The 17995-nt window shown below is 43.0% G+C and overlaps 1 protein-coding gene across 1 annotated transcript in view; it reads right to left on the reverse strand.

The window, feature by feature from the left end:
• RASSF1 (Ras association domain family member 1) overlaps nt 1-17995 on the reverse strand; it is a 48409-nt gene continuing 30414 nt past the window's right edge. Inside the window, exons 3-6 of the mRNA XM_084839640.1 lie at nt 4821-4925; nt 4152-4449; nt 2927-3042; nt 1-1664 (exon numbers count right to left, since the gene is read on the reverse strand). Of these exons, the coding sequence (XP_084695766.1) occupies nt 1518-1664; nt 2927-3042; nt 4152-4449; nt 4821-4925 (666 nt within the window). The 3' untranslated portion in view covers nt 1-1517. The remainder of the gene's footprint in view (nt 1665-2926; nt 3043-4151; nt 4450-4820; nt 4926-17995) is intronic.

Here is a 17995-nt window from a genome sequence, read left to right on the forward strand (position 1 = left end):
TCTCACCCTTGAATCTTTTATTGATTGGTATACAAGCAGCACCATTCATAAGTTGAGCCCCCAAGGCTTTTATCCATTGGGTTCTCAAGACAGTCAAGTTAAGAGACAATCCCAATTTTAAATACCAGAAGGGTCAGTCTATACTAGTAGGCCCAGTTTCTTTTGAGGGCCTGCTCTGGAGAATGTATTTGACTTTAAAAACAGACCATTTACAGCAGGAGTACACATGCCCCCACACCAAGGAACTTCAACTACTACTCAGAGAATTTCCTGCTACGTCCTGCCCAACTCAAGGATGCCCCCCAGACATACACCAATGCCTCGCTCATGCATGTAAATGCACACACACAAAACAAGGGTGGTCAAAGCTATGGCTGTCTTCAGCAGAAGAGAAACCTGAATCCTGAGATGTGTTATATCCGTGGTCTCCATATTTTCAGTACCAAGGGCTAAATAAAGGGCAAGAAAAGGTGTCTCTGTATTTCTTTCTCCATGGGGTATTTTGGTCCCTTGAACATTACTCATACAAGGCTGCTCCTCATTATATTGCTTTTTACTGTCCTTGTTTCTTCAGAATCAACCATAGCCCAAACAGTAATCCTAGAGTAACCACTGGAATTGCAATAATGATGTGTTTTGCTCTACATGTTATTCCCTGTATATCAGAAAAATCACCAAGAATTCTCCTGCTTTTCTTTGGGTTGTGTTATTGTAGTTTTCCTTGGCATTTTGATTTTGACCACATGCAAACAAGGTTTCTGTCCAATTACTCTTTTCTCCTCGCTCAGATCCATCTGAGATCGAAGGCAACAGACGTTATTCTCCATAGTTTTGTATGACCACAGTCTAAGCAATACCTGCAGGCAGAGGGTTCCACTTTGTCATCAGTTTTACTGTTATGTGGACCAAAACAAAGACAGATTAAACCAGGGTTGAGTAGATTAGACCAATCCATGGGCCTCCACAGTCAGAGTCCAAGAGAAATTAAAACAAAATTGTTTTCGAAGGAAGGTGCTTGCCAAGGACACCTCTCTTCTTGGGAATACATCTGAGTTTGAGGCCACTTTGGTTGATCTTGTCTATGTTAAAACAAAAGTCATCTCTAGATCCAAGCCCAGATAATACCACTCAGCCAGTCCGTAGGTACCGTGGGTACAAAAGTGGCATTAGCATCTTCGCACTTTGACAGCAGCTGCTACAATAGTACTACTAAAGTTCCCATCTTCAGACACATCCCACAGGCACCTCTTTACTTCCCTACCTGATCCCATTGTGTCATGCATGCAACAACTCTATTAACCACTCACTCCATGGGGAGCACACACACACATGCACCAATCATGGGCTCACAAAGAGATCCACACATCCCTGTTGTCCCTTCCCCACCCCTCCAGAGATACATTCAGCCCACAGACAGTCCCAGGATCACTTCATTCATAGTCGTCTTGGCTTCACTGCTTCTCTGCATCTGGTATCTTATATTTACTGGAGTGCTGGGTCTGGGATGGGGCACTTTGTCAACCTGGAGTGCGAGTGGCTAGAGCCTCTTGCATCTTTTGGCGGCAACAGGTATATTTCTGCAGGATCTGCCGAACATGCTCCTCTTCTTCACGCTGCAAGATGCGCAGGAAATTCTGTAGCTCAGGCATGCTAAAAGCATCCCACTGCAGAAGTGTGAGAGAAGGAAAATAGTGACTGCAGTGTTGATGGCAAGAGAGCTCACATTATGGAGTCCAGAAAAAAGAAGCAGAACTTTAATAGTAACTAGGGAACCTAGACTTGGGTCAAGAGGTGCAAGTGATCAACAGTGTATGTATGTATGTATGTGAGGGATTATGCAAGGTTGGCATCTGTATTTCACAACTCAATGCTCATGAGCTGTTTTGAAACACCTACACAGGTAATTAGTGTTCTCAAGCTTCCAGGGAAGGTTTTAGTTTAGAGAGTGCATTTGGTGTTAACAATAAGTGCTAGGACAATCCTATGGCCACTGTAGACCAGGCCCTTGTACAGTAGTTGACATTTTTTGGTTGGCTCTAGGAACTACTTTACTGAATGCTCAGCCCTTATCCTCAGGACACACATCTTCTGGGAGACATCAGATGAATGGATACTTGGAAATGAAGGATAGCAGCTGCTCTTAACCAGTGAGCTGTATCTGCCACTTTAGTTCCCAGTTAGAAAGCCATAACATGGGCTTTTCTGGAAGGTTCTGAATCCCTAAATATGACTGGGATCCAATTTAGCATGTTTGATTTCAAGTTTTTCCAACAGCCAGAATAGGACTAAACTATTTGATTAAGAAAATGTTTTAGGAAAACAAAAACAGTAAAGGGAAAAATCCATAAAGAACATTTGATGTGATTTAAACATTATATTCAAACAAATGCAAAGCTTTACTTGGAAGATTTTTAAAAATTGGAATGCTTATAAATATTTTAAGAGATAACGCCATAGCACACACTTCCCTCATTATTTAATTTTTTTAATTAAAAATTAAGGCACAGGAAGCTGTTAACATATTAATTTTTGCCCAAAGAGCTGTGCATAACGTGTGTAGACACGTCTTAGGAACAGTCACCTGAAAAAAGTTAATTGCAACACTGAAATTGCCAAATGTTATTTGTATTGTATTCATTCATGTTATTTTATGGAATACATTTTTAGATATTTGAAGTTTTCTGCAGAAAAAAAACCACAGTACTGGAAATTTTCTACTCCACATCACTTGTTATAAACAATCATGCAACTGGAACTAGGAGCCCAAGGCCCAGTACCCATCTCTGTCTAATGAAGTCAAGACAAAAGCTGCACAGCTGCTTGACAGAAGTACTTACAGACTTTGCCTCACTACCAGATAAATCAGTAGCCAGCCCCACATGACTTGCCACAGAGCCTCCAATACGCCATCAGTAACTATACTCACATTGACTTCTCCTGTCTCGTTCTCCTTCAGAACAAAGCTGAGTGCCTTTTCACTAGGGCCAGCTAGCAGTCGGAGACGCAGGGGCTGCTCCTCATCAGAAAGCTTGCGGAGATATACTGATAGACAAGAACATCAGAAAGGGAATTAAAGAATTCAATCCTCTGGACAGGACAGCCTGGCCCTTATCTACTATTTACTTATCAGTCTATTGTCTTCCAGGAGAGGGTGCTGTTAACACACTACTTTTCTGTTTCCAATTTCTCTCAAAAGAGAATGGCTGTTCACACTACACAACAGCCTGTTGTGGGTTATTTAACTTGCAGTAAGGCTGCAGCATGTGGGGGGTGCATGCGGCCAGTGCACGCGGCCACCACTTTGCATATCCAACCCCCATTCGGGGGTTGTCTTGTCATGTGAACCTGACAAGTGTGAGCTATGAGAGGGTTAAACCCAGGACAGACCATAGGTTATGCGATGGCTGTTTAACCCCTGCATAACCCATGCTCGCTGGGTTTGCATGACACCTCAACCCCAGAGTGGGGGTTTGATAAGAACAGTGGTGGCTACAGGTGCTGCAGCTTGTCGTGGCTTAAATAACCCACAACGAGCTACACTGTGTTGTGTGAACCAGGTCAGAGCTACAACAAACAGGTCAGGAGAAAAAGATGTGAGGGAGATTCAGCTACTCTTCCTTCCAGCCCATCTCAGAGGCAACATAAAATTATAAGACAGACTCTAATGCAGGTTTGTAATTAATAGTAATAAAACCACATTCTTAAATAGAGCTTCTCTTCTATACCAGCAGATAGTTTACAAATGAAGTCAGGATTGTACTTACTATCTTCAAGAGAAAGTGAACAAACTTGCCCTGGGTGATCTATGTACTGTCTTCTCCCAGTCTTTTATTCTAGAGCTCAATGCATTAGATTACATCACCTGGTTGCTGACAATGTATGAATAAATCAGCCTCACAAATCAGTCTGCAAAAGTTACTGACCCATAAATTTTACTAGGCTGCCTGCCCACACATACTTAAGCTGGTAATTCATGGCATTAACAGCCTAAACAAAGAAACAACTCTCTTCCAGTTAATAAAACCTTTTCTTCCTAGCTGCTTGGAAGCAATTCTTACTTGCTGCAGGGTACCAGGCAAGTGGCTATTTACAAGCCTGGAATAAGTTACATGCTGTTTTTTCATGGAGTTGGAAAGGAGAAAATCAAATACCTTGGTCATCCTTTTCAGTTCTCTCAAAGAGGGCAAACTTGCGAGGGTTGTCAACTACCATGAATTTCTTGAGCAGGGCCTCAATGACTTCACTGGCACGTGTACGAGATATTATATGCAGATGCTTGATTGTGTCCTTGGGTAGGTAGAACGAAGTGCGGCGCTTTACAGCCTGGCTGCGCGAGGAGCTCTTCCTGGTGTCCTGGATGGAGGGTGCCTTCTTATTGGCAGGTACTGAGACAGGCCGGATTAGCTTTAACTGTACCTTTATGAAGCCAGTGTAGGAGCCATCTTTGTTCTGTGGGAGTAGAGGTACAGTGAGCTGTGCAGAGGGATCACATGGCAGCAAAACTCAGCAAGAACCAGAACAGGCTTTAGGTCACAGCCTCTCTGAGCAGCAAAGAAGGCAAGATGAATTCCCACAAGTTCTAGAGAGAGCTCTACATGTAGCTTTTGGGAGAGGAAAAATATGGACTGGGTTTTTACACTTGCTGGAACAAACGCAAGATGCCACAAAGTTAGAAGTATACCATACCATAACCTTGGAATGATTACTATATAATATTTTTAAAGGATGCAGTGGTGGGACTGGGAAGGCAGAAACAGGTGTTTGAAGCTCAGGTGTCAAGTTATTCCAGGGCCCCAAGTTATAACTCTCCTGAAACTTACCAAGCTCATGAAGAGGTTGCTGTTGATCTGGCTGTTATATTCTTTTATCTTCTGCTCAATCTCCGCTTGGGACAGAACAGGTTTCTCCCAGTCAGTCTGCTCATCCTGTAGAAGAGTTGGCAATCGGCAATCTTGAATTAGTCTACAGCTCAGTCCCTTTCAGTCCAATCCTTGGGGTGCAAAGGAAGGACAGAAAGAGCGCACTCTTGACGTTCTGCTAGGCCACTATGATCCCTTTTGGTAATACTGTGAGGCTGATTTTCCCATGATGTACAGCATAAATTCCCTTGCCTGCTTGCCAATGGCAAGCCCCTCCCCAGCTGAGTGTTCCAACACTTCCACCGAAGTGCAGTTTCTGTGAGAAAGAATCTACTCAACTTTTCCTTCTCCCCAACTATACCTTGCTCCCCCCAAATTTTCCATGGAGAAAAGGAGGGGTGGTATCTCCCCCACAATCTGGAGTGTTGCAGGAGACTTCAGCAGCACCTCATTGTTGTTCCTGCCACCACCTCCTAGCATAAGAGAGAGAAGCCATCCCTCCTTTTCCTCCACAGAGGACAAAGAACAGAGGAGAAAAGGAGAGGTGTGTTCTTTCCCTCACGCTGAGCTTGTGTGTCAGGCAGCAGCAAGGTGTTGTTTGTATTTTCTACAAAAGCACAAGGACAAAACCCCTTTCCACAAATTCACTGTGTATGCCATGTAACTCTTGGAAGAGAGGGAATGGTGGCAACCATAAATAATACCTTGGCTAGTAAGCCAAGATTTGTGGACCCTTTCTATACATTAATTTATAGGTTTACTATTGAACACACTATAACCCAGGGGTGGAGCCCTCTATCCAGATATTTCCTTTCAAAAAGCCAGGCAGCTGTCTGTGATGCGCAGTCTTACTAACATAACCTCTTCTCAGGTCTCACAGCTGCCCTCAATTCTGCTAGATTATGACACCAATTATACTTGCAATTTAAAAAAGCATCTGCACTCTTACATTTATTTAAAGTATTGATACCCCACGCTTAAGCCAGAAAGGCTCCCAGAACAGCTTATAGATCAATAAAGTCCCTGCCCTCAAGCTTACAAACTAAAAAAGACATGGCACAAAAGGAAAAAGGGATGGGATGGGAAAAGGAAAACAAGGAAACTCAGGCACCAGTTCTTAATATTTTGTAGTTTTTATAATGATTAGCTGCAATGCAGCCAAAGGTACTGGTTTACTTATCACTACCAGCTTAAACAGTTCAAAGAGGAAGAGCAAAACATTGTTGGTCTCTCAGCTGAGCCAAGGGAGTGGACTTGATTCATATTTCCCTCTCTGCTGCAGCCCAATGAAATGGCTGTTGGATGATAACTTATACAACCTGGACTCTCAGAAGGTGCCCCTGCAGAATCCCAGAACTGCATTTTAAACTTCCTTCGATTCAAAATGCAGCTTGGAAATTTGACAGAAGTGCTATTTGGTGTGAGAATAGCATGTGCTCACCAGGGGCATTTTCCTGTTAGAAAGCACAATACGAAATCTCCAAACTGTTTTTTTTTAATTCAGGGAAATTTAAGGAACAGTTTGGGAGTTCTATACTAACCTCCTTGGAAAGCTAATCCTGAGATCCAGGTGCATTTGCAAAATACATGCGCACTCCCCTTTGGATGATGAACTTAGGTAACAAAAGTGCACCTATCATGAAATACAGTGGTATGAGTTGAGGGGAACAGCATAAACAACACTAGTTTAGCTATAAGCAATTAAATGATACAATGGACCAGATGTCAAGTAAAATATGGATAAATTGCCAAGAGAAACTACAGGCCTCAGGCAAAGCCCTAATTCTACATTCCATGCCACCCCACTCCTTTGCTTGTCCCAGGGTTGATTAACTCACTGTACCAAGCTGCAATTCTTGAACAGCTTCCTGATTTCCATTCTGTTGCAAATGGCATATGACAAAATCCTTCTGTGTATGCATCACACATGTGGGTGTCAACAGAGAAACTGAAATAATCACACCACACCTTCATTTGGTGTTATGGCTACCCAGTTACATGACTACATTGGCCTCACAATTAATATGCAAAAGACTGAGGGTCAGGACCCTATTACTACCAGAAAGGCCACAAGGTATACTTATACTGCAGATTGTAGCATCTCACCACCACCTCCATTCCTAGAAACTGCAGAATAGGTATTCAGTACACGATAACCATGAGTAGAGGGGGCCTATTTGTACTTAATCGGTTGTAGCCGTGCAAATAGAGCATTAATCCACTTGCTATTTTAATAACTAACCTAGCACTAGCGTTTCTTATTTCTGGTAACTAATGAGGCAGAACATGTTGCTTGAGAGTACCCTGAGTGAGGACTCCAAGACTGCTGCACTCATCTGCCTTGAGTCACTGCTGTACATAGCAGGCTGTTTGTAAAGGCAATACCTGTGAATACACACACTAGCATCGTACCATCATGAAAAAGTAGTTTTGTTTCTATAGAATGGTAATATTTAAACTCCAAGGGATTTCACAATATGGCAAATAGAATATTTTGTGTAGGATAGAGACATGGTGCTTTAAGAAGCCACCACTAGGCATAACGGGAAGCCATATGGCACTGAATCTGCTTCAGCATACAGAAAAGGTAGTCACCCTAGTTGTGAAGTACTTGCAGGATTTATCGGAGCACGCTGCAAGATTTTCTGTTCTGGGCCAAAGCATACAAAAATGGAAGGAAAACCATTTTGAACTTTTACAAGGATGCAACCTGTGCTTCAGCAATTGTGAACTGTGTGGTATAGCTATTTTGTGTAGCTCCTGCTTTGTACTTCAATGCAGTTTGCCATGATTTTGCCTTTAACTGTGGTACAATGTGGGTATTTGTTCCAAGGATCTGGAGTTACTTTGAATATTGTCACCATGCACAGTAGTAGCATTTCCAAATAGTATCTGGATGATCATAACCTTCTCTGGTCTCCTTTGCTAATAAATGTAAGAGGAATATTTAACCCTACTCAGCTTCTTAAAGACATTAAATCCTCACATTAAGAACTAAATGTACATCCCTCCTCCAGCTGAACACCAGGAATCTCTGCTGTATAAATTCTATTGCATCAAGAACACAGCAGTACCACTCCTAAAGTGCAACTCCTTTCCACCTATAGAATTACATGCACAAAATGCAAACCCTCCTACATGCCTACCCAAAATTGGTTTCTCTTTCACAGCTTTTCAGCAGAAGTTAGTTGCTCCTGGTTGCATCAGCCTTTTTTCCTGTTGACATCACTCTCTTTGGTGGGGGAAGGGAGACTGTGGGGAATTCCAAATGAGATCACCAAAACCCAATCAAAAATCTCCAGGGACTACAGGAAACCACTTCCTTTCTCACTGCAAGAGTAACACATGAGCAAACAGAAGTGGGAGAGATCGGTTCCCATTTCCAGGAATATGTAATCAAGCTACACAGTATACATATGTTGGAGCTGCACACCATTAGGCATTTAATTTCTGTCTAATTAAAGCCAGTGTGGCACAGTGATTCAAGTGCTGGGTTTGGATGTAATCCTAGATTAAAATCCCTATAGTTTGTGAGCTTTGGGCAAGTCACTATCTCTCAGCCTAACTACCTCACAAGTTCATGAGAGACAAAATTACTGTGAGTTCCTTGGAAGAAGGGTGGGATACAAACCTTACAAACAATATAGATACATTTAGCTGGAGACATGGAGCCAAGCAACTATGTGTTAGCGAGGCACTTACAATTTGTTCAATTAATAAGCTTATATACCCCTTTTCAACAGAAATCAGGGCAGTTTCCAATAAAAGATACATAATAAAAACACTAGTAGTAAAAAATGAACACAAACATCAACTACAATAGCAACAACAGCAAAGTACCACAGAGAGTATCAACACTGGTACTAAAGTTCCATCAGATTTTAAAAGCCTGGGAAAATAAAAAGATCTTTGCCTGGCAGTAAATGTAGGCACCAGGCAAGCCTCCCAGGGACAAGAGTTCTCTAGATGGCATGCCACCACAAAGGAAGCACTTTCTTGTGCTGCCCACTTTACCTCATTTTGTGGAGGCACCCTGAGGAAGGTCTCCGAAGCAGACTGCAGCACACAGGCACGTTGCAGTGCATGAGGGGGAGCCGAAGACATTTATGTGGGTAGCTTAGGCCCAGGTCATGTAGGGCTTTAAAGATAAACACCAGTACCTGAACTGTGCTCAGAAGTGGGCCAAGAGTCAGGACATTTCCCTTCACCCAGTCTGTTAGCAACCCAGTGGCTGCATTTTGCACTAATCTACAAATTTTATGCTTATGCTACAGTAGGAATTGTGGGTAACTCCCAGGGAATAGTTCCCCTTCCAAATCTCAGCAGCAATGTCCTGAGAGATTCCATGCAAAGGGAAATAGACTGATGTTTCTTGGATATACCTCATCTGAGTGGCTGTTCCTCCCAGCATTGGCCAAGACCTTTTCTCCATGCTGAAGTGTCTTCCAGCATGGAGAAAGTCAAAATGAGCAGTGGACAAGGCAATGGCCATGTCCACTTATGTCACCTGGCCTGCAGAGGGCCTGGCAGGGGGTAATGTGATTCTCCACCTGAAAACATTTCTGCAGCCCTGTGGTAGACATTGTTTACTTGGACTTCCAAAAGGCTTTTGACAAAGTCCCTCACCAAAGATTCATGAGCAAACTTCGCATGTATGGGATAAGAGGAGAGGTCCTCCTACGGATCAGTAACTGCTTAAAGAACAGAAAGCAGAGAGCAGGAACAAACTGTCAATTCTCACAATGGAGCGATATAAACAGTAGGGGATTACAAGGATCTGTATTGGAACCTGTGCTTTTTAACTTCTTCATAAGTGATCTGGAATTAGGAGTCAGCAGTGAGGTGGCCAAATGTACTGATGACACTAAATTATTTACAGTAGTTAAAACAACATGGGATTGCAAATGCTCCGAAGGATCTCTCCAAACTGGGAGAATGGGCATCGAAATAGCAAATGCGGTTCAATGTAAGCAAGTGTACAGCGATCCACATTGGGACAAAAATTCCAACTTCATGGATATGCTGATGGGATCTGAGCTGGCGGTGACTGACCAAGGGAGATCTTGGGGTTGTGATGTTTGATGTCAACCCAGTGTGCATCCTCTGTAAAACTTCTCTCTCTCTCTCTTGGCAACAGCAGAAGAAAATAGGAGAGGCAAGAGTGTGAGAGCATCATGAGAGCCTCCTGAGCACACTTGTGATGGGAAACTCCTGCTAGAAGGAAACTGAAAACCCTACCATTTGTTCTATAAACTGATGGAAGGGGATTTGGTAAAAACTCTCAGGAAAAATACTCTGCTCCTAATGAAGTCTTGGGAGTGACCATTTAACCCTGCACTTCAGTGAAAGGCAGAGACAGAACCAAGACTGAGAAACCTGGTTTGCACATTATGGTGGCAATTCCAATTGTTTAACCTAGGAATTGCAGGGACGAGAGGAGTGCGCAAGTCACGTGCTTGTCATTTCTGCTTTTAATTAACAACCCAGGAATGCTGGGGTTGTTTCATGACATGCAAATCCAGAACCTCTGTGTTGTTTAGAGTTTCTGGGTTCACACAGCACCAAACAGCTTCCTGGGTTGTTAAGTAAAAGTAGAAACAAGCGCGGGGCTCACATGCCCCCATAATTCCTGGGTTAAGCAACTCAGGAATTGTGCTGTGACATCCGAGATTTCTTCCACTTCCAAAGGACATGTTTATTTCTGATTTGCCCTACCATCAACAGACGTGGGAGTTAAGCCTTTCCTACCTGCTCCATTCTTTCGCTGTCCATCAAAGGCAAATTCCATCACGGGAATGATGCTGGACGGCACAGGTGTTTAGTCTGATCCAACAAAGCTCTTCTTATGTTCTTACTTTTCAATTTCCCACCCACCCATCCCCACCATAATTCACATTTTATGACTGGAGAACCAAGGCTGAGAGAAACTAACTTTCCTTTCATAAGAAACCTGCTTATCAGTGGCCTTCAATGGCAACAGGACTTACTACATGTTATGCCACAGAAAGTTTTGTAATACCATATCCCCTTTAATGGTACCATGCTATTCCCCCTCTCCCATTATGATTGTGTTTCACATCAGAGTCTGGGATGATTCCACTTTAGTTCTCTTCTTCTGACAGAAGTAAAGAGATAAGGAGGCATCAGAAGACAACAACAGACTAAACAGAACAACTAATTATCCTAAGCCTTGACAATTCTGTTGCATTCTCCTAAGGAGTTCTTTTGCTATTTACACCAGTTGCTACATCCCACAGTGGGAGGAAATATATTTATCCTGAGGCAGAATACTGGACATTTATTATTCTTGTGTATGGGACAAGACTGGCATTTGCCCCGTCTTCCTCTTCAGCAACTACAGGATTCCTTGTGTGCTGTTGTGGTCAACTCCTCCCATGTTTTGCTGCCCATCAGTTAACCAGGCACAGATTACAGTCTTGATGTAGGAAGTTCTACAGAAGAGTTATTTGCCTGTTAATAGACCTGCCATTCACCACTCTGCAGAAGCTTATAAGGAATCTGACAAATCCAGTGAAGCCTAAATCATGGCTCAATTGTGGGAAGCTGGGTGTGTCAGGGTGAGGTGCATTTCCCATGCACAAAGATATAACCCAAGAAACAAAATGGGAAGCTGCTGCATCCTGTGGAAAAGAGCAAGAGGAAATCTGCAAGGGTGGAACGAACAAAGGGGAAGATGGCTCTGGATAGGATGGGAAGGGCTGCTCTCTCCCACCCTCCGCCCCCCAAGCTAGGGAAGTCAGGGACACAGGCATCCTGTTTACAAGACAAAGAACTGTCTTTAGAACCCAATCCCATTTTAAAAGTTAGAGCACACTGCTTTTATGAAGACAACCGTGGCCTGTATTACTATGGTATCTGAAGCACCTCACAAATTTCTTTACAATAAATAATACAAGCCAACATTAGCTAATGGGCAGAATGTCAATTTGGACCTGGCTTGCTTAGGCATAGATACCCAGGACAACCCATGTTCTGGTAGTCTCCAGATTAGACTACTGCAATATGTTCTACGTGCAGCTGCCTTCAAAGATCTCTGAAACTTCAGTTAGTCCAAAATGCAGTTGTCAGGGACCAGCTCAAAGGAACATATACTGCCAGTTTTAAAACAGTTACAGTGGTGGCCAGTCCATTTCTGAGAAAAATGCAAAGTGCTGGTGCTTACTTATAATGTCCTATATAGCTTGAAACATAGGTACTTGAAAGACCATCTTCTCCCACAAGAACATGCCCATGTACTGAGGTCACAGTTAGAGGCCCTCCTCTGAGTGCTCCAGCTCTCTGGAGTTAGGCAGGTGGTGACTGAAGACAGAGCCTTCTCAGCTGTAGTGCCCTGTCTTTGAAAGACTCTCCCCAGGGAAGCTAGCCTGGCATCCACTCTTAAGTCTTTTCAGCACCAGAGAAAAACACTTTAATTTTCTAAGGCCTTTTAAAATGTCATCTCTTCTGGTTTTATTTTGCTGCTATGAATGATGCTCTTATGCTTTTAATGGTTCTGCCATTTTAATGTTTTTGACAAGCTGATCTATTGGGTTTTTTTTAATTAGCAAACCTAAGAGTAGCATACTAAAGGGTTGGATATACTTTTAAAAATAAAAAACCAACCGGTAGTAACCTACAACAGCTAATGTCACAGTATCTTTTTCTTTAAGGTTACACAGTACTGTAATTTTATTTGGCCTCAGTTCTCCATCTCTGAAGGATAATAATGCTCTATATCAAGTATCCCGGTGAGAATTAAATAAGGTTTATAAAATGCAAAAGCATCACAGGATTACTTTCATGATTTGATAGACTGAAGCAGAAGGAAATTGGGCTCTTTGTAAAGAATGGTCAAATACTTGTAATTGAAACTGTGATATTTATTTAAGTAAATCACCGTTATTTATAAGGAGAAATAAGTTCTTCTTATTTCATTACAATAAGCTCCTCTGAAAATTTCTTCCACAAGTATCAGAACTGAGTGACTATCAATTCTGAAATACATTCCAAGCTATGGCTATATTTTCAAATTTGTACCCGCTGACATTGACCTAGTTTGGACCAACAACAACCCAACAAAAGCCATGGCCAAGTGGGTGATCATGCAAGTTGCATCCGGCACACACTGTGGTTTAAACAAGCCACCGTGGCTTTTTAGCCAGTGATGATTTCTGAACTGGCCTGTGTGCCTATCCTGAACCAACTATGCAAAAGGGTTGTTTTATTCCTAGAAGCCTGGGTAATCAAGTTCCTGGGATATTTTTGGGTCCAAGTATGAATCTTTTTTTGTATGTAAAGGATAACTTAAATGTGCAATCCTATGGGATTGCCACACTCTAGACAGAAGCAATCTTGGATGTTTCTGGGTATCCTATGCCCTGCCAGGCTGCTGCTAACAGGATGGGAGGAACAAAAGAGGTGATTTTCACCTTTCCATTTCCTGCCCCCCCTCTAGACATGCCTCTGAGGAGTCTACAGGAGTCACGAGTGGGCAGGGATAGAGCTGGAGAGGCTACAGTACAGATCCGACCCTGGCCTCTCCCCTCCCCTCCCCTTTTTGACCTCTACAAGGTCATGCAAAGTCGCTTTTGCGACCTTGGAAAGCAGGCACCGCAGCTCTTTCCACAGATGCTGCGAGGAGGTGGGGGTGGGATTAGATCTCAGATAATCCCCTCCCAAAGTCATAGGAGTGTCTATGGCTTTTGGAGGGGGACTGTGACATACCCTATTGTCCCTGGGACACTCTCCCAGGGACCATAGGATTGCTCTCTAAGTTTTGAAAATTCTGCCCCACTATACCCCTGCTTGCAATGAAGATTCTCTACTACCTGCATGCTTCTGTTTACAATTAGACCTCTTCCAAAAGACCCATGTTTTTTAGACAGACAATGGGCTCCTTCCCACCGGGCTTTTATCCTGTGATTGAGATGGCTTCTTCATGGAAGTTTGCAGGCTCTTTATATAATGCAGTGACCCTGCTGTGACCCTCCTGCACTAAATGCCCTTTGTTCCATTTTTAATAATTGCAGAGAAACAGCTATCAAATTACCCCGTTGTGTTCCGCTTCCTCTCCCCACTTCCTCTTCGTTGAAAGCGCAAAGAGTTAAAGCACAAGAAGAGGCGTGAGATCAATGACAGATAATGAAAGACTTGGATGACAGGGTGGAGGGAGAGGAAGCGCATGTAAAGGGAGTCAGTTGCGATCCTTCATTTAAAAGGGAAGCAGAAAGCCCTGTTTTAAATGCAGGATTTTAGCCTGGTGTAGAAATGCCCACTAATTCATGGGGTTGATTGCACCATAGGTTAAAGCAGTTGAATACCTTACCCTATGAAGGAAGAATTCAGGAGTGTTCTCTCATATGCCTTTAAAAATGTTGAAAATTACTAAGCAGGAAAGTTAACCCCTAGAATGACTAGGTGAACTTCCAGGTGTTGGCATTTGTCACCAATACAGGGAGCATGGGACCATCAGCAATTGCCCTACAAAGATCAAGCTCTCTCAAAAAGGTCCCCACTCATTCACAAAAGAAATGTTAGCTCTGGATAATTGCTGGACTCCAATTTGATATAGCCTCTTGGCGTTAAACAGGGATGCGTCATTGCTCCAACCTTATTCGCTATCTTCATCACTATGATTCTACGCCTGGTTGAAGGGAAACTTCCCACTGGCGTAGAAATCATATATCGAACAGATGGAAAACTTTTTAATCTCAGTAGGCTGAAAGCAAAAAGTAAGGTAATTACATCCTCTGTCATAGAACTTCAATATGCTGATGATAACGTAATCTGCGCACATTCAGAGGAAAATCTCCAAACTATCCTAAGCATCTTCACAGAAGAATATGAAAAGTTCGGCCGCTCAGTTAACATCAAAAAACCCAAAGTGCATTACCAGCAAGCACAAACGAATCCCTCTGTAGTGCCATCAATGCAGCTTAACAGTGTGATGCTGGAAAATGTCGATCACTTTTCTTATCTTGGCAGCCATCTCTCCACAAAAGCTGACATCAACGCTGAAATTCAGCATCGCCTGTGCCCTGCAACTGTAGCATTCTCCCGAATGAAACGTAGAGTGTTCGAGGATCGGGACACTCAGAGGGAGACCAAAATGCTCGTTTGCAAAGCCATTGTACTACCGACCTTACTGTACGCCTGTGAAACATGGACCATCTATAAATGCCACTCCCAACTTCTTGAAAAACTCCACCAACACTGCCTCCGAAAAATTCTGCAAATTACTTGGGAAGACAGATGGACTAATGTGAGCGTACTGGAAGAAGCAAAGACCACCAGCGTTGAAACAATGAGTCTCCAACATCAACTTCGCTGGATCGGCCATGTTGTTCAAATGCCTGATTATCATTTTCCAAAGCAGTTACTCTATTCCCAACTTATAAATGGAAAATGGAATGTTGGTGGACAGCAAAAGAGATTTAAAGATGTTCTTAAAGCTAATCTAAAAAAATGTAACATAAGCATTGAGAACTAGGAAGCTCTAACTCATGAGCATTCCAACTGGAGGTCAGCCTATATTAAAGGTGCTATGGACTTTGAAGAAGCATGAGTACAGAGCGAAAGAGAGAAATGAGCTCAGCGGAAGGCACGTCAAGCAAACCCTCACCGTGACCGCCTTCCACCTGGAAACCTACGTCCTCACTGTGGGAGGCTGTGTAGATCCAGAATTGGCCTTTACAGCCACCTGCAGACCCACTGCTAGAGATTAATGTGTTGATTGACCTATCTTCTATGAATCCGTCTAATCCTTTTAAAGAGTTATCTATATAGATTCTATTTTTGGAAGACAATCTTACTCGGTCACAAGTGATCGCCATGATGATGATAGCCTCTTGGCTGCTTTGCTCAGGCCAGGCCTGCTTTGTTTTTGCTGTATTTCTTTAGAGCAGTTTTGCACTATATGTGGCTCATCTGCAAAGAAAAAACAATGAAGATAGCCTGTGGTAATCACCCTCAGTGACCCTCACTGGTCTGTCTTTTTAATACTACAGGGTTGTGCAGGCAAAGTAAAAAGGAACTCAATTTCTACTGAAATAAATAGCCACATATGCATAACAGCCCTGCTGGATCAGACCAAAGCTCTATCTACACTAGCAAGGTTATTTCCCACAGTGGCCAACCAGATGCCCCTGGGAAGCTCCTGAACAAGTCATGAGGACAATAGCCTTCTCCCGTTGTTCCCCACCAAGCCAATATTGTTCCATGCTAGTGGGTGGGCCATAAAAATGATTAAAGGGGCACAGAGGTTGGGAAGCAAACCTGGAATGAAACCTGCCCTACTTTCATGACCGTGCATCAAAAATTAGGTTAATACCAAGCTGAAAGCCTCTAGTATGTATACATGGGAACTACAACCACCCCCTTTGTATTTGGGCTGAACGCTCTGTGGCTATCCTATCAAAGGAGGGTGTTCTCACTAGCAACTTCTGAATAGATCTGTGGCTACCTCACCTATTGGAGTTCTCATTAGGTTACCTGGGCCTGGTTCTAAAGAGACTGGGTGGGTTTGCACGTCACTTTAAGCCATGGTGATTTATAAGCTACTTACAGTAGCTTATTTTGAAAACAAGCTACTGTGATCCCTCACACGATCAGACAATTAAGCTACACAGCATGGTTTATTTCCCCCCCTCGCCCCTCCTCCCTCTATAGTCCTCCTGCTCAGCTGGGATGGTATCCCAGTTTCCTTTGTGGTGGAACTCATATCTTGCCACACTTCCAAGCTTGATTTCCAAGCCTTTCACTTATTTCCAGCTGCATGCACCAAAAAGGGGATGGGGGCTCTAAACCCTTGAAAGTTTGCAGGAATGGGACAAAAATTCATACACAGCCTCCCCTCATGGGAAGGCACCTGATGCACAACCCAAACCCTGCGCAATTACAACACATGTGAGCGAAACACCTTGGCACCAAAAAGGGGGTAGCGGCTCTAAACCCTTGGAAGTTTGCAGGAATGGAACAAAATTTCATACACGGGTTCTCATTGCAGGGAGGCACCACAGACAGAACTAAAACCCTGCATAGCTATGCCTCTCTGTGGGAAATGTGGGGGTGACTCTTTGGAGTTTGCAGGGCACACCACTGAAGGAGGGGAAGGGGCGGAGACAGGCAGAGGGTGCAATCTGTTGCTAGGCAGATCTCTGAAACAGAGATCACCTGAGAGGAACAGAGTGAAGGCAGTGGTTTTGACTGCTCTTTCCAGGTGACTCTGTTGGTGATCTGTTTAAACCACTCTGGAGCACTAGACAACATGATAAGCCATGATGGTTAAAATAAATCTCACTGCAGACTATGGCTTATCAGGGTGGCTTATTTTGGCTAAATAAACCACTGTGGTTGGGGAAAATCGCTCTCAGATGACACGATAAACCATCATGGCTAATTCAGAAAAATAAACCAGCGTAGCTTATTGTGTCACATGAACCCAACCACTGTGTGGAAATCTGGCAATCCCAAGGGCTTTTCAGCCAAACCAATGACTTGTTTCACTGGAGTTAATGTTTCAAGGGTGTTATGGGTGTTCATAACTGAAGATGATTAAAGGTAATCTGGCCAGCTCAGGTAAAAGCTAGGTCAAAAATGTGATCTCATTCAAACTTCACTTATCTGCATTTAAGTTCTAGCCTAAACTTGCAATGCTTTTTAAAAGTATTGCCCTTTTAAAACTTACTTTTAACTAGGTCTTGAACTGTCATGATAGATTGTGGATTGACATATATTCTTATCTGTTAGGATTAACATGACAGATGCAAATGATGCAGAGAAAGAAAGTTGTGTGTTCCATGACTGCACCATGAGCAGACAGAAGACATAGCACTCACCTTAGTAGAAGAACATTTGAACTATTTCCTAGCTTACAGCCGACAAACCTGATTTTTCCCTAGAATATTCTGTTACCTGGGGTTTTGTTAACTTTTTGTCAGTTTCAGTTTTCACTGTATCCAAAAGCTTGGTTTACTCTGCAAATCACTAAAGTTTCTTTGCAACCAGAAAGACTAGAAAGGCCAATGGCCCCCAAATTAATCACTAATAGCTCCTCTTTCCTGCCCCCTGGAACTATTGGTGATACAACTTCCATTTCCTTGCCACTCCCTCTTCTTTGCTCTCCTGACTCCAGATAA

This window comes from Heloderma suspectum, chromosome 2 (genome assembly GCF_057233095.1).
Source record: "Heloderma suspectum isolate Gila_16-S chromosome 2, 16-S_ref, whole genome shotgun sequence".
NCBI classification, from domain to species: domain Eukaryota; kingdom Metazoa; phylum Chordata; class Lepidosauria; order Squamata; family Helodermatidae; genus Heloderma; species Heloderma suspectum.